We start from the raw sequence: 16,483 nt of genomic DNA on the forward strand, positions 1-16,483 counted from the left end.
AAAAGGATCCCAAAGGTCCGGGGATTTACTGCCACCGCCTGCCGCCCGGGCGGATGAAACTCCGACCCGACCAGCTCAAACGCCATAATCAAGAAGCGGCGGCTGGGATTATCAAGGAAAAGCAGCTGATTCCCGTCTGAAGAGCTTCCTCGGTTCTACTTCCCTCAGTCCCTCGTGACTTCGCCGAGTGTCTTGAGGATTACTTTCTCCTACTGTTTGATCTTGTCGGTTGTCTAGCTCCGGCGACGAGTGGCAGTCATCATGGTTCTCGCGTATTCCGGCGGTGCTGCAACCGTGTCACTCCTGGTGATCGGAGGCTGTAAGTGAACCCCCGTGGACAAATTGGATGGGGAGGAGATACTGATGAGGCTCGCTGGTAGATATGCTATTCCATGGGGATGGTGAACAGTTTAATGTACGACCCCGATCGTCCGAGCTCGTTCCATGTCCGATCGGAATCCCCGTATTGACTGACCGGTGTTTTAGGTCGGCCATTTCCTCGAGTCGGTGTCTCCCTACGCCTGGGCGACCATTGGTATTGCGATGTGTATTGGCTTGTCGGTAGTGGGCGCCGCATGGTATGGGCATTCTTGCATTGTCGTGTCTGTCCGGTCACTAACAGTCGGTGCTTCAGGGGTATCTTCCTGACAGGCTCCTCGATCGTCGGCGGAGGCGTCAAGGCGCCCCGGATTCGAACGAAGAACCTGATTTCGATTATCTTCTGTGAGGTCGTCGCTATCTACGGTGTGATCATGGCGATCGTGTTCTCGTCCAAGCTCAACCTGGTCGACAATGATGAGATCCTGTCGGGAAGCAGCTACTATACGGGATATGCTCTTTTCTGGGGCGGGATCACCGTCGGCGCATGTAACTTGATCTGCGGTATCTCTGTCGGTATCAACGGAAGTGGTGCGGCCCTTGCCGATGCCGCCGACCCCAGCCTGTTCGTCCTCCATCCACGTTAATTCGAACTTTGATGTGCATGAAGCTAACGACTCGGTCTATAGGTTCGTCAAGATCCTGGTCATCGAGATCTTCAGCTCCGTCCTCGGTCTATTCGGCCTGATCGTGGGACTTTTGATCGGAGGAAAGGCGACCGATTTTGGAGCTTAAACAGCGGAGAGCATGTCTTCTCCGGAAGAAGACGTCATGGTGCCGGAAGAAACCATTTGTATGACTTATTATCTGTTCTTTTTCTCCTCTTATATACCGCATTGAGGCGTATGGGTCCGATTTGACTGTAGGGTCGTTTGGGTGCGTTACTGGCTATCCCCCTAAATTGGCGGTGATAGACCAGATGGTGTTGATGGCATGCGATAGGGTATCGGCGATGGGATTGCGTGTGGCCGTGCCAGTGTTGTCTCTTCTTGTACATCGCATTGACCTCTGGGGATCGACAAGAACGATCAGGTCATGTTCCGGCGTGAATACCCCGCCGTTGGGTCTCTACGCTTGCCTATTCCAACTGGCAATTTCAGATATGGAATGAAATGATCAAAGCTTATGGACTTTCGAAGGGCTTCCGTATCTTAGGTTGATGGAGGATAGGGAAAAGGATCATAGCTTTCGAAAGTGCTTTTCTCCATGTTTTCTTTGTTGCCGACATAATAGATTTCCAAGTGTAATATCAAATTGCATTTTGTTGTGTAGACCGAGATATATAGATCGGGCAGTTCCGCGGAGCAAGTAACCCGATAGTATATTTACTTGGACCCCACTTCCGATAAGCCCAACTCTCCTCCCTCTTCACCTCCCCCTCAACCACTCATCCATTGCCCAACAATATACAGAATGTCAGATAGTAACTCCCTGAAAGCAGCAATTCTAGTCGTCTCAGACACGGCTTCCCAGGATCCATCCACGGATAAAGTGGTGGACACTCTCACGCCCTTCTTTACAGCCGAGGGATCCAACTGGGAACGACCGCTTGTCAAGATCGTCCCAGATGATGTGCTGGATATCCAGCGTACCGTCTGTGACTGGGCTGATGGCCCGAATAGGGTCAATCTGATTCTGCTCAGCGGGGGGACAGGGTTTGCAGTCAAGGACAATACACCCGAGGTTCGTGGTCTAATGCTGGAAGATGGAGCCCTATGTATCTGACTGATTACTGGGACAGGCTGTATCGCCTCTCATTCATCGCCATGCGCCTGGATTAGTGTGAGTTGCATGCTCTGCTGCTCTCCACGATGGTTGAGCAACGACTGACAAGAAAATAGGCATGGCATGATTGCCTCGTCCTTGCAAGTCACTCCATGTAGGGATCACCGCACCTGATTATCCTATGATCACTCACCAGTCAAATAGTTGCAATGATGTCCCGGCCAGTGGCAGGCGTCCGAGACAAATCGTTGATTATCACTCTTCCTGGATCGCCCAAGGGTGCCAAGGAGAATCTCGAAGCGGTCTTCAAGCTCCTCCCGCACGCGTGTATGCAAGCAGCCGGTGCAAACTCAAGAAACCTCCACGCAGGCGGTGTAAAGAAGCTTGAAGCCGACGCAGGTGTATCTTCGGATAGTCAGAAAACGGCTGATCGAGGAGATCCCCAACATGGTCATCACCATCATCACCACCACCATCATGGCCACCATGACCACTCCTGTGGACATGGGCATGGGCATACTATCCCGAAAGCGCATACGTCGCCGTCCGAGCGCCCACAGTCGAACGATCCCAATGCAGACCCTACCCGGAGATACCGCGAGTCGCCCTATCCGATGCTGTCGGTGGACGACGCTCTACGGGCCATCAGCCAGCAGACTCCCGATCCAGTGGTAGTCGATGCCCCGGTGAACACCGCGTTAGTGGGGTCTGTTCTTGCTGAGGACATCTACGCCGGAGAGGCAGTACCGGCCTACCGAGCCAGTATTGTTGACGGATACGCCGTAATCGCACCTGCATCTCCGGACACGGGCTCAAGAAGCACGAAGGGTGTCTTTCCCGTCGCTTCTATCACCCATGCTAACCCAGGAGGGACCTTGTCGCCTCTCGAGCCGGGTACCATTGCCCGAATCACCACAGGGGCTCCCCTCCCACCCAATGCCAACGCCGTGGCAATGGTGGAAGACACCGTTCTGGCAACCTCGACACCAGACGGTCAAGAGGAGGCCACCGTCGAGATCCTCACCGGCGACATCAAACCAGGCGAAAACGTCCGCGAGCCAGGCAGCGACGTCGCGTTGGGATCGAGGATCCTGCGCAAAGGGGACACGATCACGCCCGTCGGGGGCGAACTGGGTCTTCTAGCAGCAACCGGAACAAAGACCGTGAAGGTCTACAAGAAACCCTGCGTAGGCGTCCTCAGCACCGGCGACGAGCTAGTCGAACACGACGACCCGCGCACCCTCCACGGAGGACAAATCCGCGACTCCAACCGCCCATCCCTCCTCGCCTGTCTCACCTCATGGGGTTTCCCAACCGTTGACCTAGGCATCGCCCGCGACACCCCAGCAACAGAGCTAGAGCAGAGTCTCCGGGACGCCCTTCGCGGAGTCGGCAAAGCCAAAACCAACGTCGATGTAATCGTCACAACCGGAGGCGTCTCAATGGGCGAACTCGACCTCCTCAAACCAACCATCGAGCGCTCCCTCGGTGGCACCATCCACTTCGGCCGCGTGTCCATGAAACCAGGCAAACCCACCACGTTCGCAACCGTCCCCTTCAAACCGTCCGCCCCAGCTCAAGCAGGCCAGCAACAAGAGCGCCAAACCAAACTCATCTTCTCCCTCCCAGGGAACCCAGCCTCCGCACTCGTCACCCTCAACCTCTTCGTACTCCCCTCCCTCCACAAGCTCCTCGGGCTGGCCTCCCATCCCAGCGCGCGCCCATCCCTCGGCTTACCCCTCGTAACAGTCACCTTGGAGCATGCATTTCCGCTAGACACCAAACGCACAGAGTACCACCGCGCCATCGTGGTAGCGTCTCGCTCCGACGGCCGGCTGCGTGCGACAAGCTCGGGACTCGACGGCGTCGGACAGCGCAGCTCGCGGGTGGGCAGCTTTGCGAGCGCTAATGCGTTGGTGGTGCTTCCTCCTGGGAAGGGGCGCATCGAGAAGGGCGGGTTAGTGCAGGCTTTGATGATGGGGGGTGTTTTGTCGGGGGCATAGGCATATAACGTGGTTAATGTGGTGGATTTTATATAATGCTATCTAGGTTGGGGAGACTAGTTGGGTCCCTTGGTTATTGAAATAAGCGGGGGAAAAGATGTGACCTGGTAAAGAGATCGCAGCGCGAATCGAGAACGGAGATATCACTATTTACTGTCTATATCGTATTATATCATGTCAATACAGATAGATTGGTCAGGCTTCCTGTGACGATCCAAGTTCTAGATCAAATTGTGTAGTCTCATTACAAGCCTGACAACCCAGGCCATAAATGTCGAAAAAATATCCATACAACAGCATTTTGACAATATCACAACGCGCATATTAGATAGAACAGAGACTTTTAACTAGTGCTATCAAACACCGAGCACCAAACCTGCGACATGCCATGTCAAAAGAGAGAGAGAGAGGAGTACATGTCTGAGAGAGAGAGTGAGCGCACGTGTAAATACGCATGAGATAGATAGAAACACAGATAGAGAAAAAAATCGGAAAAAAAAAAAAATCAACCACCCCAACCCCTATGAATCTTCCACCCGCCCTTCTTCACCGCCGCAAACGCCGGCAAAGCATACTCCCTGCCCTGCTTCCTCGCAATCTCAATAACGACGAAGCGGACGAAATCCGTCAGCGTCCAGTAGCTGCTATGCGCGCTCAGCATATTCAGATACTGGATGTTGAGGGGCCCGCCGCCGCCGGAGAGGAAGTAGTCGATTTGGCCGTTGTCGTTGAGGAGGAGCATGCGCTGCTCGGCGATGTCCTCGCGGGTGAAATCGTGGGTCTCCATTTCGACGGTGGTGGGCATTTTGCGGAGGGCGCCGGGGCGGGCGGGGTTGGTGGAGCTGGAGGTGTGGAAGGGGGAGGAGGGGGTGCTCCAGCGGAAGACGCTGCCGAGGGAGGCCCAGAAGGAGGAGGTGGCGCTGGGGATGGTTGCTGGGCGGAGGGTATGGGCTAGGTCGTTGTCGACTGTGCCGTTGATGCGGTAGGCGATTGCTGTGGGGGTTTAGTTAGTTGAGGTGGGATTTGGGGGGGAGATGGCGGTGGGTGGGTTGCGTACGGTCGGTTGTGTGCATGATGTTGTAGATGTTGTCTACGGCGAGACACCCGTATTTGTTCGCTTCGCCTGCGACTCCGCGGAACAGGTCTTCTCCTTCACTGCCGGGCTTGTCTCTGCCTCGTCGGGGCATTAAGTTTGCTGTATTCACTGTTAGCTCGAGTATTGAAGGGAGTGCCGGGGCTGCGAAGTGTACCTTTGTTCAGCAGGAGGAAGAATCCAGCGGGACTGCCGCAGAGGAACAAATTCTTTGTATCAAACTCGAAAATGTCACTGCGGATGTCAGGTTGGGAGAAATCAAAGTGGGGGATTTTGGTAGGCTGGTTGCTCAGAATGTCCATCGCCATCACGCTCCCGAGGGAATGCGCAAGCAAATGAATTCTACCATGCTCCTGGAACCCGGGATTATTGTTGCACCAAAGACGATATATGCGATTCGCCTCCTTGACGACCGCTTGTATCATCTTGGGTTTGTGATGGGAGAGATAATATGGAATATCGAGCATCACGTCGCTGATTAAAGACCTGACGGCGGGAATCGTCTCCGGGGTGATGTCTTTCAACGTGAAATGATTGGCAGTCGGATCCTCAACGTTATGAGCTTCCAGGCTGGCGTCTTCTAAAGATAGAGTCGAACGCCAATTGACAGGCAGGACCATGATGCCGCCGTGACCTGGGCGCACATGTGGCCAGACTGGCTCGCTGTTCAGTTCCATGTTGATTTCTCTGCGGAAGGCGTTGATAGCATGCGTGAAGTGAAAGCTCTCCATGCGCTCTGAGAGCTTCTGTCCGATACCGTGAATAACGAGCACCAAGTCGGTCGGGTTCGGCCGCGACTCCTCTATCGCACAGGAGTAGCAAACTGGTCGCCCGGATGTTCTGGGCATGGAGCGAGATTGGGTACCCCGGAGATAGTTCCGGACATCCACAGGGCTAGGCTTGGATGGATGCAGATGGTCCCATAATTTGCGACTGAAGCCACGAACCACTGGGATACCAATCTGCCGCCCTTTGCGGATTGCGCTGAGAGGTCTCCGGCCCCTGGATGCCGATGGGAGTAAACTCGGACGGAGAATCTGAGCATGAATTCCGCCAACGTAGATGACACTCGAGTTGATATAAGGGTTCGTGTCCGAAGTGTGTAGCGTTGTGCCGCCAGCGGCGCGATTTTCATCAAGGAGCGCAACCTCTATGCTGTGCTCCGCATCCGTCACGCTAGCTGCAGAACCCGATTCTCCGGGCTCGGGAGAAGACGTGGCCCTGCTCTGCGGTCGGGTGATGTCCTTTGGCCATAATCGATGCATAACCTTCATCTCAGCATCCGCCCCATTTTCAACACAGCTGTTGAGTTCATCTTGCCACGTCTCCGTCCACGGCTTTAGGTAGACATATCCGTCCTCCAGCTTGTTGGCAAGCTCGGTCTCCACAGGTAACATGGTATTCTTGTAGAACCACGTAGATCGGACGACGTTCGATATATCGTGAAGAGGACGCCAATATATTGGTTTCATCTGTAGACATTAGATCTTGCCTGTGATAGGGTCTGTGCACGGGAAGTGCAGCACATGCCATACGGTACCTTTAAATCTGGAAGCTCCACTAGGTGAAGTCGAGAAACACCCACAGGAATCTGGAATTGAGGGATCTGGCTCTCACTGGGCCCTTCCTCCTCCTCCTCCTCCAAAGGCTCATCTGGAGACCGTTCAAGGTGAACACTCGTCCTGAGTCCTGACGGTTTAGGAGCCGAGTGACTATGACTTCTAGTGTGTTGCTCGCTACGGGGCGCCTGGACATCATCCTTGGACGAAGCAGATTCAACGGAGCGTCCTAATGGACTCTGGGGTTGAGTAAACCCAGTCCTTGCAAACGGGGAACCACTGATGCTCGCCTCGCGAGATCTGTAGCCGCGAGGACTGGAGCTCTCGGGAACTTCGATCGCCGTATCGTCACTTTTCGGGGACTGACTAACACGGCGCCTATTGGCATGACGGTTACCAGTCGGAGAGTTATCTCTCTTGGGAGGATTGATATTGCCGGCCTTATCTCTTTCTCCTACGTTTCTGTCCAATGAAGCGCGAGTGTGTAAGCCTTCCAAGTATTGCCCGGATCCCGACTCGACACTACCTGTCCCTTGATGGGTGCGAGGTCTGATTGGCGCGTCATAGTCCAGAGAGCGCGCGGGAGCGCTTGTTGAGCTTCGTCGATTCCCGACCAGGCTACCCGCGAGGTCTTTGGCAGGCTTGTTGTGCCCGGCCCCTAAGACTGGATTTTGCTCTGGTATCGACAGCACGGAGTTTCTTTTTGATTGTGAACTCTCCTGATACTCTGCCTTTCCAGATGCCTTCTGCTTTGCCGCCTCGTGCGCGGACAACCAAGCTTCCTCCAGCGCGATATTGTCCTTGACCGAGAAGGGCTGGGGTGGCCCGTCTTCATCCTCGGGATCGGCCGCTGGCGGAGGAAGCGAACTCAAGGGATCATCGATGGGTAACGACGAATTATAGAAGAATTGAGCACGAACTTTGGGCGGCGTGTCCAGCGCATACCATGCGGACGGCTCCGGGTCATCTTCGCGTAAAAGGCACGTCGGGCCATAGGTATGGATAGGACCAGCCATCGTGAACGGTAACGGTACTGTGGGTCAAGATAATAAAACCGCTGCTAAAAGCTCTGTGCGACAGGGCTACAGCGGGGATAACCAGGGTCAGACTGTCATAGCGAGAGAAGGGATAATTAGTAGTTAGTTATTGCAATGGCACTAGAGGCCTCACAGCAAGGGAGCAGAACACACAGCGGTCAGCGCTTCTCAAAAGCACGGAATCGTTGGGAAGGCAGCAACAGATCATAACCGAAATAAGAAGGAAGAAAGTCCTGCCTCGGGACAGGATCATCAACCAGGATGGATCCCATGGTGTTGAGGTGGACACGATGAGTTGTTGTTTTTTTTCCCTCTCTTGTGAATCCGCGCGGGCCTATGACGTCGCCCCACGTGCCTTGGCTTCTCCATACAACAGAAAAATAAACAAACGTCGCGCTTCATTCTTCCCAACTATATAAGCTCGTCTTATGGATAGATGGTCACGTCGGGAGGGTCATATTGTTAAACCCTGTCTGATTTTATAATCGTAAGATTTGATTGATTAATTTATTTTATTGTTCAAATACACGTGAACGAAACCACTGGTCATCCCGCACGATAAAAAATCAAAGCTCAACAACTCGCTAGTACCAGGCTAAAGAATTCGCTAGTAGGCTTATGGAGCCCTAAGAACAACATGAATGATTTGTAGGGTATCTCGCGTCACGGAGGATGGCGCCCCGCGCTCAGTCCAGAGGACGATATCACTTTCAAACAACAGGGGTCTCAAGCAGCGGCAGTCAAACCAGTGTATTGCCCCCATGCTTCGCATGATTTTTCTCGCTCAAACGCTGCTTCATCAACAGAAGCGTCTCCATCTGCAAATCCTCAAAGGCGAGAAAGGTAGCTACGGGTGCTCCCAGCATATTGAGAAGCTTATGGATGTCGTGCATGTGCTTGCGAATCACACTGTCGGGGGAGCAGAACGTGCGGACGCTCATCTCCTTGACGATTGCCTTCCAGTTGTGCAGGTTGGAGTGGGTGAGGACCGGGTTAGCAGTGCTCTCCCCGTGGAACTGAAGGGTACATATGTTGAGCATGATCAGACGGCGCTGGGTGGATTGGTCGAACTGGAACTCAGCTACCTGCGGTCTGTTCTTGGAGTACCAGAAGTTGATGGTCTTCTTGATCGATTCCTTCGAGAGACGATCGTCGTTGTACTGCTCCACTAGAAACCGGTTGGCACTGACACAAACGATGACCTCTAGGTCCGAGTACAGTTTGGCTTGTGTGAGAGGATCCAGTGAAATGGGAATGCTGGGCTTTGGCACAATGGTCATGCGCTGAGTGTCGTGGTGAAAGTTGAACTGCTTCGGGTAATTCCTGACATCTCCAGCCTGCGTTCAATATAAGTATGCGAGAGTACCTCCGAGGGCGAAAAAGAACTTACAATCTCTTCAACATGGTCCTTGATCTTCTTCCCCAAATCCCTAAAGGTCTTGAATTTGAGCTTCTGAACAGGCTCATCTCTCAGATCCCCAAGCCAGCCATCTACCCCGAAGAGCTTCTTATGCGAAGAAAACCTTTGCTTCACCGAGCTATCCACAAGGTCAAGAGCCAGCAGATCTTCCTCGCAGAGCCTCGTCTCATCAATAGGAGGCAGCGGCTTATCAAGATTAAAGTCCACGACCGCAACATGGCTCTGAGTGGGCCTATGATGCGAGTCGTACGTCGGCTTGTACTGGTTTCCATTTTGGAGAACCAGGCCCGGTGCCTTTGGCGCCGTGGATCGAGCACCAGCTCGGATGCGCAGAGGCGGAGTCTCCAATTCCGGAGAGTACGAGTATGACTCGATGCGAGAACGGACGGAACGCAGCGATGAGCTTCTTGAGGAAGTGTTGGAGGAGGCTGCGCTGGCGGGCGCCTCTGGAGACGCGTTCCAGAGAGTTCTGTAGTCGTCGTAAAAGGGGTTGAGCTTCGAAATATCCTTGTACGTGAGATTCCTTGTTTCGGTTAGTATCGTGAAGCCCAAGAGAGTTTGAAGGTCTTACTCTGCGCTCAGCATGATGGGGACTTCGAAAGTGTGGTCGTCCATCTCGTATCAAGACGTTTGAATCGATTGAGCAATGAGATTTGGTAGATCAAGGTACTGAAGACTATTTGTGATCAAAGACTAGGAATGTAGAATCAAGTAGAGTTGCAACGTTGTAGACAAAAGAAAGAGGTATAGCGAAGAAACAAAAAGAATGATATAGCTAAGAAGAATAAGATATAGAAGATGCATCCATCTCGAGTTATCCTTCTATTCTTCTATTCAATCCTGTTGAATCTCCATTGTTTATTGAGATGTATAGAGCCCCGATTTGGACAATAACCCTGTTACAATAGCCCAGTGCAGAACAGACTCTATTCAAGCGACAATAACTGTAGGGTGTTGAGCACATACTTCTGCGCTGGTGAATACTATTGATCAGACTATTCTATTCTATTCTCCAGGCTGTTGACGACAATGGGTCAATGGAGACAGTGTTATTGTCAAGATGTTCTTGTTTAATTTTTATTGATATTGTGAGTTCTCATTTTTTTCTATTTTATGTTTTTACCTCACTGTCCCTGTCCTTTCTACTGACAGTCATCCGGTGTATCGCAAGGCATTTCAACAATACTATTCAATAGAGGCAGTACTCGCAATGGCTCCTATTGTCCCTGTTTTATGTCTATTGGTATTCGGGCCATGTATTCCCTTTCTATAGAGTTGCACCAAAACCATGATTTGATCCCATCTGTAAAACAAGTAGAAGGACCCTCAGGCTATGCGACGAAAGATATAAGCAATGCATATATTTGCTTAAACTAACAAAGGCGTATCAAAACACCCATACCCCTTAACCACGCTTATCTCCTCAGTATACTGATGTTTCGTCTTAAATGACCACCCAGCCAGCGAATTCTCCAACATCTCGCACGGCCGGCCATCTCCACCCGTCCGCCACAGACACGATCCAAACACCCCCAATTCCGAGATCACCCCGCCCGAGTTCATCCCAACAGACGACATCAACATATTGGCCGCGAACGGCGACGGAATGCGCTTCATCAGGATATACGCGCCCCATTTCGACGGCGGCTGGGAGGCTAGGAAGTCCGGGATCGCATCGCCGTAGACATTATGCCCGCCTCCCTCGAGGGAGGGCTTCAGCACGTAGTCCTCCGCGAGCACCGGGTCTGTCGCGAGCTTGCGGGCTTCCTGGCCCGCAGGCGACTCGTCCATAGGGTACATCGGAACGAAGGTGGCGCGGACGGCGGCGGCTTTCTCGGGAGTGAGGAAGTGCTCTAGGGTGCCAGGGCGGGTGAGCGCGTACTGGACTTTCTTAAAGGTTGCGATGTGGGCGAGGAGCGAAGGACATTTAATGGCGCGGGAGCGTTCGAGACGCAGGCGAGCGCGAATGCCGACCTTGTCGTACTCGTGGGCTTCGTAGCCGGCGCGCATGTAGACGACGGAGATCTCGATGGGGGTCGTGGAGTTGAGCCACGGGGGGTGGAAGAGGAGTTCTCCTGTGGCTGTGAGGGACGTGTCTTCGAGGGTGTCGTCGCCGAAGTTGAGCCGGTAGGTTGGGACTGGCGGGTCTTGGTCCCAGAGGGCGTACTCGATAGGCCGTTCGTCGGCCACGTTGAAGTTGAATACTTGGTCTTGGATGACGATTAGAACTGCTGTTTTGCTTGTGACTTTGCTTTTCGGTGGGCCGTAGGCTGCGTGGGCGGAGGCTAGCCCGGCTGCTAGAGTCTCGATGTTACGGTTGCGTGGGAGATTGGAGGGAACTATGAGCTGGCTGCTGTCTGTGTCGTCTTCGCTCGGAGTGCTGTTGGCGTTGTAAACGCCGGCTCTTGCAAGGTGTCTGTGCATGTCTACGATTTTGTTGGCATGGGAAGCCCCGGCGCACGAGAATGTATTGAACTCGACTTGTTTAAGTGACCCGTGTGGTATGCTGGACGGTTCGCCATTGGTGTCTGTGTTTTCATCTTGAAGCATATAATCAGAGCGGAATATGCCGGCACTGATCGGCTGGACGTATCCTCCCAGTTGCTTCACCTCTTGGTGAATTTTCCAGAGCGCCACAGCGAGCGGGTCGATGGGTAGAAGATCCTCAATCGCGCTCAAAATCCACTGTTCATCTTCAGCCACGGCACAGTAGAGCTCGTTGTAGATAGACTGCAATTCTAGGGCCTGTTGAAACCGTTGCCGAGGAAATAGTGTCGGAAAGAGGGTGACACCGATCGGGTGCGACTGGACACTGTGGACGGTCTGAGTGTTGATGTCCTTGATCAGGGAGCCATGGTTGAGCAGCCAGTCTTGAATCTGGATGGATAGCGATAGAAGGTGATCTTCTGATAGTGGCGGGGGGTACTGTGCGATGGAATGCATCTCTAGTGTCTCGGAGGCCCCATGTGCACATGTTCTTGAATCATGGATTTCATCTTCCTGTGGTATCATCTTCGTCTTCGTCGCGAACAAGGATCATGGGTGTGGGGCGCGGTTGTGGTCGATTATTCTGCTGCGCTGATGATGTTCTTTCCCCGCACCTTACTGGATTTGGCATGTAGCTTGCCCTTCATCAATTCGCCCACTCGAAGAGGCCAACCCGATATGATTTCGTAATTGCTATATCTTTCGGTTTTTCCTTGTCAATACCATGGTCCCACTGGTTCTACGTCTTGATCATTCAATAGATATTTTGCAGACTAGTTGAAGAAGGGTGCTGTATAAAATGGATGCGTTTTCTGTTTAGATCGGGAGCTTCCCGCGGTGGGTTTATGATCCAAAGATACCTGATCTAGTCTGGGATCATGATATAAAACCCCAGGAAAATAATTGTCAAGACCCACGGAGCTAGAAGACCTACCCAACGGGGATTCGGGGATAGGTATCGAGCACGCTCTTCCATGGGGCCCTTTCCCGAAAACTCGGGATGCCGCCGCTGATGCCGTGGGGTCTCCATCAACTGATGAACTCTCTGCCTCGGATGGTCATTAACCGCCATTGTTCCTTGCTAGCTGATAAGCTTGGGAGACAATCCATATGGGATATGGTAGGCATGTTGACTGGGAAATCAAAGGCACTTGAAGCGGTAGACATGACCGGAGATGAGTCGGGCCAGCAATCGGGATGCGACATGGCAGGGCAAATCCTCAGGCACCAAACGGAAGGAACAGCCGAATCAGACTACCCGCGGGATGAACATTATCAGGGCGCGAGGCGAGCCGCGATAGGCCTAAGAAGTAGAACTGAAACCAAAGGCAATCCACCGATGGACCGATGCATGCACGATCATTGGCCGTCGGGTATTGACAGCCACCAGGGCAGTCGAGACGGTTCCTGAAGACTATAATGTCGTTGGTTCGGATGCCTTACCGGGATCGCTGGAGTCTAGGGCTGGGGGAAGCTCAGTCACAGCCATAGAGCATTGGATGTTGTATTGAATTGCATTGGACAGTTCAGGATCCTTTATCCTGTTGATTTGTTCTTGCTACTGTACTCCGTCGTCGACATGCTTATCTCAAAGCAACTACTCCATCTATACGCACCCATTAGTTGGTATTATATACTGTAAAGCCATGGGCGTAGATCGTAAATAAATCGATACAATCCGTACATACCATGATCCGTGAAGAAACCTGATTGGAACAGGAGGGTGTAAGTCTCCATTCTGATCTCATGTACTGATTGGTATAGAAGGTGGAAAAACACCCGGCGATGATGCCGACCGGGGGCCCGATCACGTGGGGCCACTCCACACTACCGAATCTTTAGCCGCTTTGAAGCCCAGTATGTCCAGCACCGCTCGGAAAGGACCCCGGCATTCATTCGCCTTTTCTTCCCCCCACATCGTGCTTTGGTCGGTAACTTGGTATTACCAGAGCACTAGCTAAGGTACTCCTGACGAACCTATACCATTACACACTCTCTCTAACCCCCCCCGTATCATCCAGCCGACTATGAATGCCGTGGTGGTCCCTCCGCTCAGCTCGTCATCTTACACCTCCAATCATGCTCACCATATATGAAGCTCCTTTCGTCCCCATGGATTCTCTCTTTTTCTTTTTCTATTTCAGTATCTACTACTTTCTTTTTTCATTCATCTGGTTGATACCTCCCACGAGCGTGCCTTGACTAGGATTTGAATCCGCTCTTAAAAAACCACATCTCCAGCCGCCTTTGTGTCGATCATCTCACCCCCACCTATACGAGACTACCGAAGCGGTGACATCAGTGTCGACCAACGAGAAGCGTCCGTGTGTGATCGCAGTCCTGCCAGCGCAATGGCCCATTCGCAACAAAATTACGACATTGTTGTCGTGGGTGCCGGCCCTGTCGGAAATCTACTCTCCCTCTGCATGTCACGATGGGGATACAAGGTGAAGCATATCGATAACCGCCCGCTACCCACGGCCACGGGTCGCGCCGATGGCATCCAGCCGCGGTCGACGGAAATCCTGCGCAACCTGGGGTTGAAGCGTCAGATTATGGCCTACCACCCCGCCAAGGTGTATGATGTCGCCTTTTGGGATCCCCTTCCCGGGGAACAGGGAATCCATCGCACGGGAAGTTGGCCGAGCTGCCCGCGCTTTATCGATACGAGGTATCCTTTCACGACCCTGGTACATCAGGGCAAGATTGAGCGCGTCTTCCTGGAGGAGATCGAGAAGGCCGGCACCACCGTCGAGCGACCCTGGACCATCGTCGACTTCCAAAATGATGGCGCCGATGCGACCTACCCGGTCGAGGTGCAGCTGAAATGCATCGACACCAACGTCGCCGAGACGGTCCGCACCAAGTACCTCTTCAGTGGTGAGGGGGCCCGCAGTTTCGTCCGGGAAAAGTTGGGTATCAAGATCCACCACAAGGACCCCATCTCCTACGTCTGGGGTGTCATGGACGGTGTTGTGAGGACCAATTTCCCTGATATCGAGGTAAAGCCCTTCTTCCTTCCTTTTGTCTACATGGGATGAACGTTTAGCTGACCCGCGTCTGTTGTTTCCATAGACCAAGTGCACCATCCACTCCGATGCTGGCTCGATCATGGTGATTCCCCGTGAGGACAATATGGTCCGTCTTTACGTCCAGATCGCCTCCTCCACCGACGCCGACTTCCACCCGAGAAAGACGGCGACCGTCGAGCAGGTCCAGGACACCGCCAAGAAGATCCTGAAGCCCTACTGGCTCGAGTGGGACCGCGTGGAATGGTACTCGGTCTACCCCATCGGGCAGGGTATCTCGGAGAAGTACACGCTGGATGAGCGGGTCTTCATGGGCGGTGATGCCTGCCACACCCACAGCCCCAAGGCCGGCCAGGGGATGAACACGGCCTTCCACGACGCGCTGAACATGGCCTGGAAGCTCCATATCGTCGAGTCCGGAATGGCCGACCGCTCCATTCTGAGCACATACGAGACCGAGCGCAAGGACATTGCCGAGACCCTGCTGGACTTCGACTCCAAGTATGCGGCCCTGTTCTCCAAGCGCCGCCCGAATGCCGGCGAGGTCGGATCGGCCAGCCACACCGTGATCAAGGACGGTGGTGAGGAGGACGAGTTCGTCAAGACCTTCAAGTCGTCCTGCGAGTTCACAAGTGGCTACGGTGTGGCCTACAAGCCCAGCGTTTTCACCTGGTCCCCCAGCCATCCCGCCCAGTCTCCCCTGTTCGACATCCCCGGGGCACGTCTGACCCCCGGGCGTGCGTTCACGCCGAGCAAGGTCACGCGCCTGGCGGACTCCAACTTCGTGGCCCTGGAGCAGGAGATCCCCGCCAACGGTGCCTTCCGCATCTTCATCTTTGCCGGCAACCAGAACCGGACCCAGAAGGCCATCACCGACCTGGCGGCCAACCTGGAGAAGGAGCGCTCATTCCTCTCGACATTCCGGAGACCGGACCTCGCCGACGTGTCCTTCTTCGAGCGCCACCAGCCCCACTCGAAGTTGTTCACCCTGTGCGTGATCTACGCCGCCAACAAGAACCAGGTGGACGTGGACTCCGTGCCCAAGATCCTCCGCGACTACCACCACCACCTCTACTCCGACGACATCCCGGATGTCCGTGTCCCTCAGGCCCAGTTCGCCGCCCACGAGAAGCTCGGCCTGAACCCCGAGCTGGGTGGCGTGGTGGTGGTCCGCCCCGACAGCCACGTTGCCTGTACCGTGCAGCTGACCGAGGGAAGCGGGACGGTGGATGCGCTCAACGCGTACTTCAACGCCTTCGCCGCAAAGCCGGTGGGCCAGGATTCCCAGCAGAGCCGTCTGTAAGCGTTGGTCTTGCGTGTATCTATGTTGCGTAGGATTCCTTGACGATGCGATGCTTTGTACACATTTTTTCTGTTTCTTCGGTTGGATTCGTTCATGGAATGGACTGGCCTAGCATGATTGGGCGTTGTATATATCCCTACAATATGAGTTTTGACTAGTATTGGACCTTCCAAATGGAATAAGAGTAGAAATAGTTTAAATACAGTAGCATAATAGATTCTAAATACCATTAGTATCGCGCAATAAAAATATCGAGGAAAATCGTAGCAGAAAAATTCCTATCCTGGCAGACGTCAAGGTGCATAACCCTCAGCGAGCACAACGCGGGCCGAATGACCAACTAGAGCAACGACCCCACATGGCCCGATAAAGCGACCTGGATTTCTTCATCCAAGCTCCGACAAGATACAGTACACTCTGAAGATCTATTGCAGATCCAAAGCGCAACA

At 53.4% G+C, this 16,483-nt stretch overlaps 6 protein-coding genes across 6 annotated transcripts; 3 read left to right on the forward strand and 3 right to left on the reverse strand.

Annotated features, from left to right (window-relative positions):
* The first annotated feature begins 115 nt into the window (after positions 1-115).
* BDW47DRAFT_104410 (H(+)-transporting V0 sector ATPase subunit c'') lies at positions 116-1,592 on the forward strand. The gene is made up of 5 exons (XM_024812316.1): positions 116-319; positions 381-415; positions 487-578; positions 635-943; positions 1,008-1,592. Exons 1-5 carry the CDS (start codon positions 262-264, stop codon positions 1,111-1,113), a joined length of 600 nt encoding a protein of 199 aa, XP_024672859.1. The 5' UTR covers positions 116-261; the 3' UTR covers positions 1,114-1,592.
* Positions 1,593-1,755: 163 nt separating this feature from the next.
* On the forward strand, positions 1,756-4,236 carry BDW47DRAFT_104411 (bifunctional molybdopterin adenylyltransferase MobB/molybdopterin molybdotransferase MoeA family protein). The gene is made up of 4 exons (XM_024812317.1): positions 1,756-2,061; positions 2,120-2,160; positions 2,220-2,257; positions 2,308-4,236. The coding sequence occupies exons 1-4, from the start codon at positions 1,792-1,794 to the stop codon at positions 4,104-4,106; spliced, it is 2,148 nt and encodes a 715-aa protein (XP_024672860.1). The 5' UTR covers positions 1,756-1,791; the 3' UTR covers positions 4,107-4,236.
* A 367-nt stretch (positions 4,237-4,603) lies between these two features.
* BDW47DRAFT_104413 (phosphatidic acid-preferring phospholipase A1) lies at positions 4,604-8,065 on the reverse strand. Its single transcript, XM_024812318.1, has 5 exons — positions 7,949-8,065; positions 6,740-7,866; positions 5,357-6,671; positions 5,164-5,301; positions 4,604-5,099 (listed from the first exon to the last, which is right to left on the reverse strand). The coding sequence occupies exons 2-5, from the start codon at positions 7,772-7,774 to the stop codon at positions 4,612-4,614; spliced, it is 2,976 nt and encodes a 991-aa protein (XP_024672861.1). The 5' UTR covers positions 7,775-7,866; positions 7,949-8,065; the 3' UTR covers positions 4,604-4,611.
* Positions 8,066-8,535: 470 nt separating this feature from the next.
* BDW47DRAFT_131181 (uncharacterized protein) lies at positions 8,536-9,830 on the reverse strand (the record flags this gene model as incomplete). Its single annotated transcript, XM_024817260.1, has 3 exons — positions 8,536-9,132; positions 9,186-9,738; positions 9,787-9,830. 3 exons carry the CDS (start codon positions 9,828-9,830, stop codon positions 8,536-8,538), a joined length of 1,194 nt encoding a protein of 397 aa, XP_024672862.1.
* A 753-nt stretch (positions 9,831-10,583) lies between these two features.
* On the reverse strand, positions 10,584-12,158 carry BDW47DRAFT_117042 (putative glutathione synthetase; the record flags this gene model as incomplete). The annotated part of the gene is made up of 2 exons (XM_024815025.1): positions 10,584-11,960; positions 12,036-12,158. The coding sequence occupies 2 exons, from the start codon at positions 12,156-12,158 to the stop codon at positions 10,584-10,586; spliced, it is 1,500 nt and encodes a 499-aa protein (XP_024672863.1).
* A 1,444-nt stretch (positions 12,159-13,602) lies between these two features.
* On the forward strand, positions 13,603-16,140 carry BDW47DRAFT_104416 (putative FAD monooxygenase). The gene is made up of 2 exons (XM_024812319.1): positions 13,603-14,704; positions 14,778-16,140. Exons 1-2 carry the CDS (start codon positions 14,054-14,056, stop codon positions 16,032-16,034), a joined length of 1,908 nt encoding a protein of 635 aa, XP_024672864.1. The 5' UTR covers positions 13,603-14,053; the 3' UTR covers positions 16,035-16,140.
* The last annotated feature ends 343 nt before the right edge of the window (positions 16,141-16,483 follow it).

This window comes from Aspergillus candidus, assembly GCF_002847045.1.
Source record: "Aspergillus candidus strain CBS 102.13 unplaced genomic scaffold BDW47scaffold_17, whole genome shotgun sequence".
Taxonomy (NCBI): domain Eukaryota; kingdom Fungi; phylum Ascomycota; class Eurotiomycetes; order Eurotiales; family Aspergillaceae; genus Aspergillus; species Aspergillus candidus.

Bases quoted from the DNA above. Each gene is read 5' to 3' on its own strand.
- BDW47DRAFT_104410 (XM_024812316.1), top strand. From the start codon at position 262: ATGGTTCTCGCGTATTCCGGCGGTGCTGCAACCGTGTCACTCCTGGTG. The intron at 320-380 runs GTAAGTGAACCC...GCTCGCTGGTAG, and splicing joins ACTCCTGGTGATCGGAGGCT to ATATGCTATTCCATGGGGAT. The intron at 579-634 runs GTATGGGCATTC...TCGGTGCTTCAG, and splicing joins TCGGTAGTGGGCGCCGCATG to GGGTATCTTCCTGACAGGCT.
- BDW47DRAFT_104411 (XM_024812317.1), top strand. From the start codon at position 1,792: ATGTCAGATAGTAACTCCCTGAAAGCAGCAATTCTAGTCGTCTCAGAC. The intron at 2,062-2,119 runs GTTCGTGGTCTA...TTACTGGGACAG, and splicing joins TCAAGGACAATACACCCGAG to GCTGTATCGCCTCTCATTCA. The intron at 2,258-2,307 runs GTAGGGATCACC...CCAGTCAAATAG, and splicing joins GTCCTTGCAAGTCACTCCAT to TTGCAATGATGTCCCGGCCA.
- BDW47DRAFT_104413 (XM_024812318.1), bottom strand. From the start codon at position 7,774: ATGGCTGGTCCTATCCATACCTATGGCCCGACGTGCCTTTTACGCGAA. The intron at 6,672-6,739 runs GTACCGTATGGC...TAATGTCTACAG, and splicing joins TGGAGCTTCCAGATTTAAAG to ATGAAACCAATATATTGGCG. The intron at 5,302-5,356 runs GTACACTTCGCA...CAGTGAATACAG, and splicing joins CTTCCTCCTGCTGAACAAAG to CAAACTTAATGCCCCGACGA.
- BDW47DRAFT_104416 (XM_024812319.1), top strand. From the start codon at position 14,054: ATGGCCCATTCGCAACAAAATTACGACATTGTTGTCGTGGGTGCCGGC. The intron at 14,705-14,777 runs GTAAAGCCCTTC...TTGTTTCCATAG, and splicing joins CCAATTTCCCTGATATCGAG to ACCAAGTGCACCATCCACTC.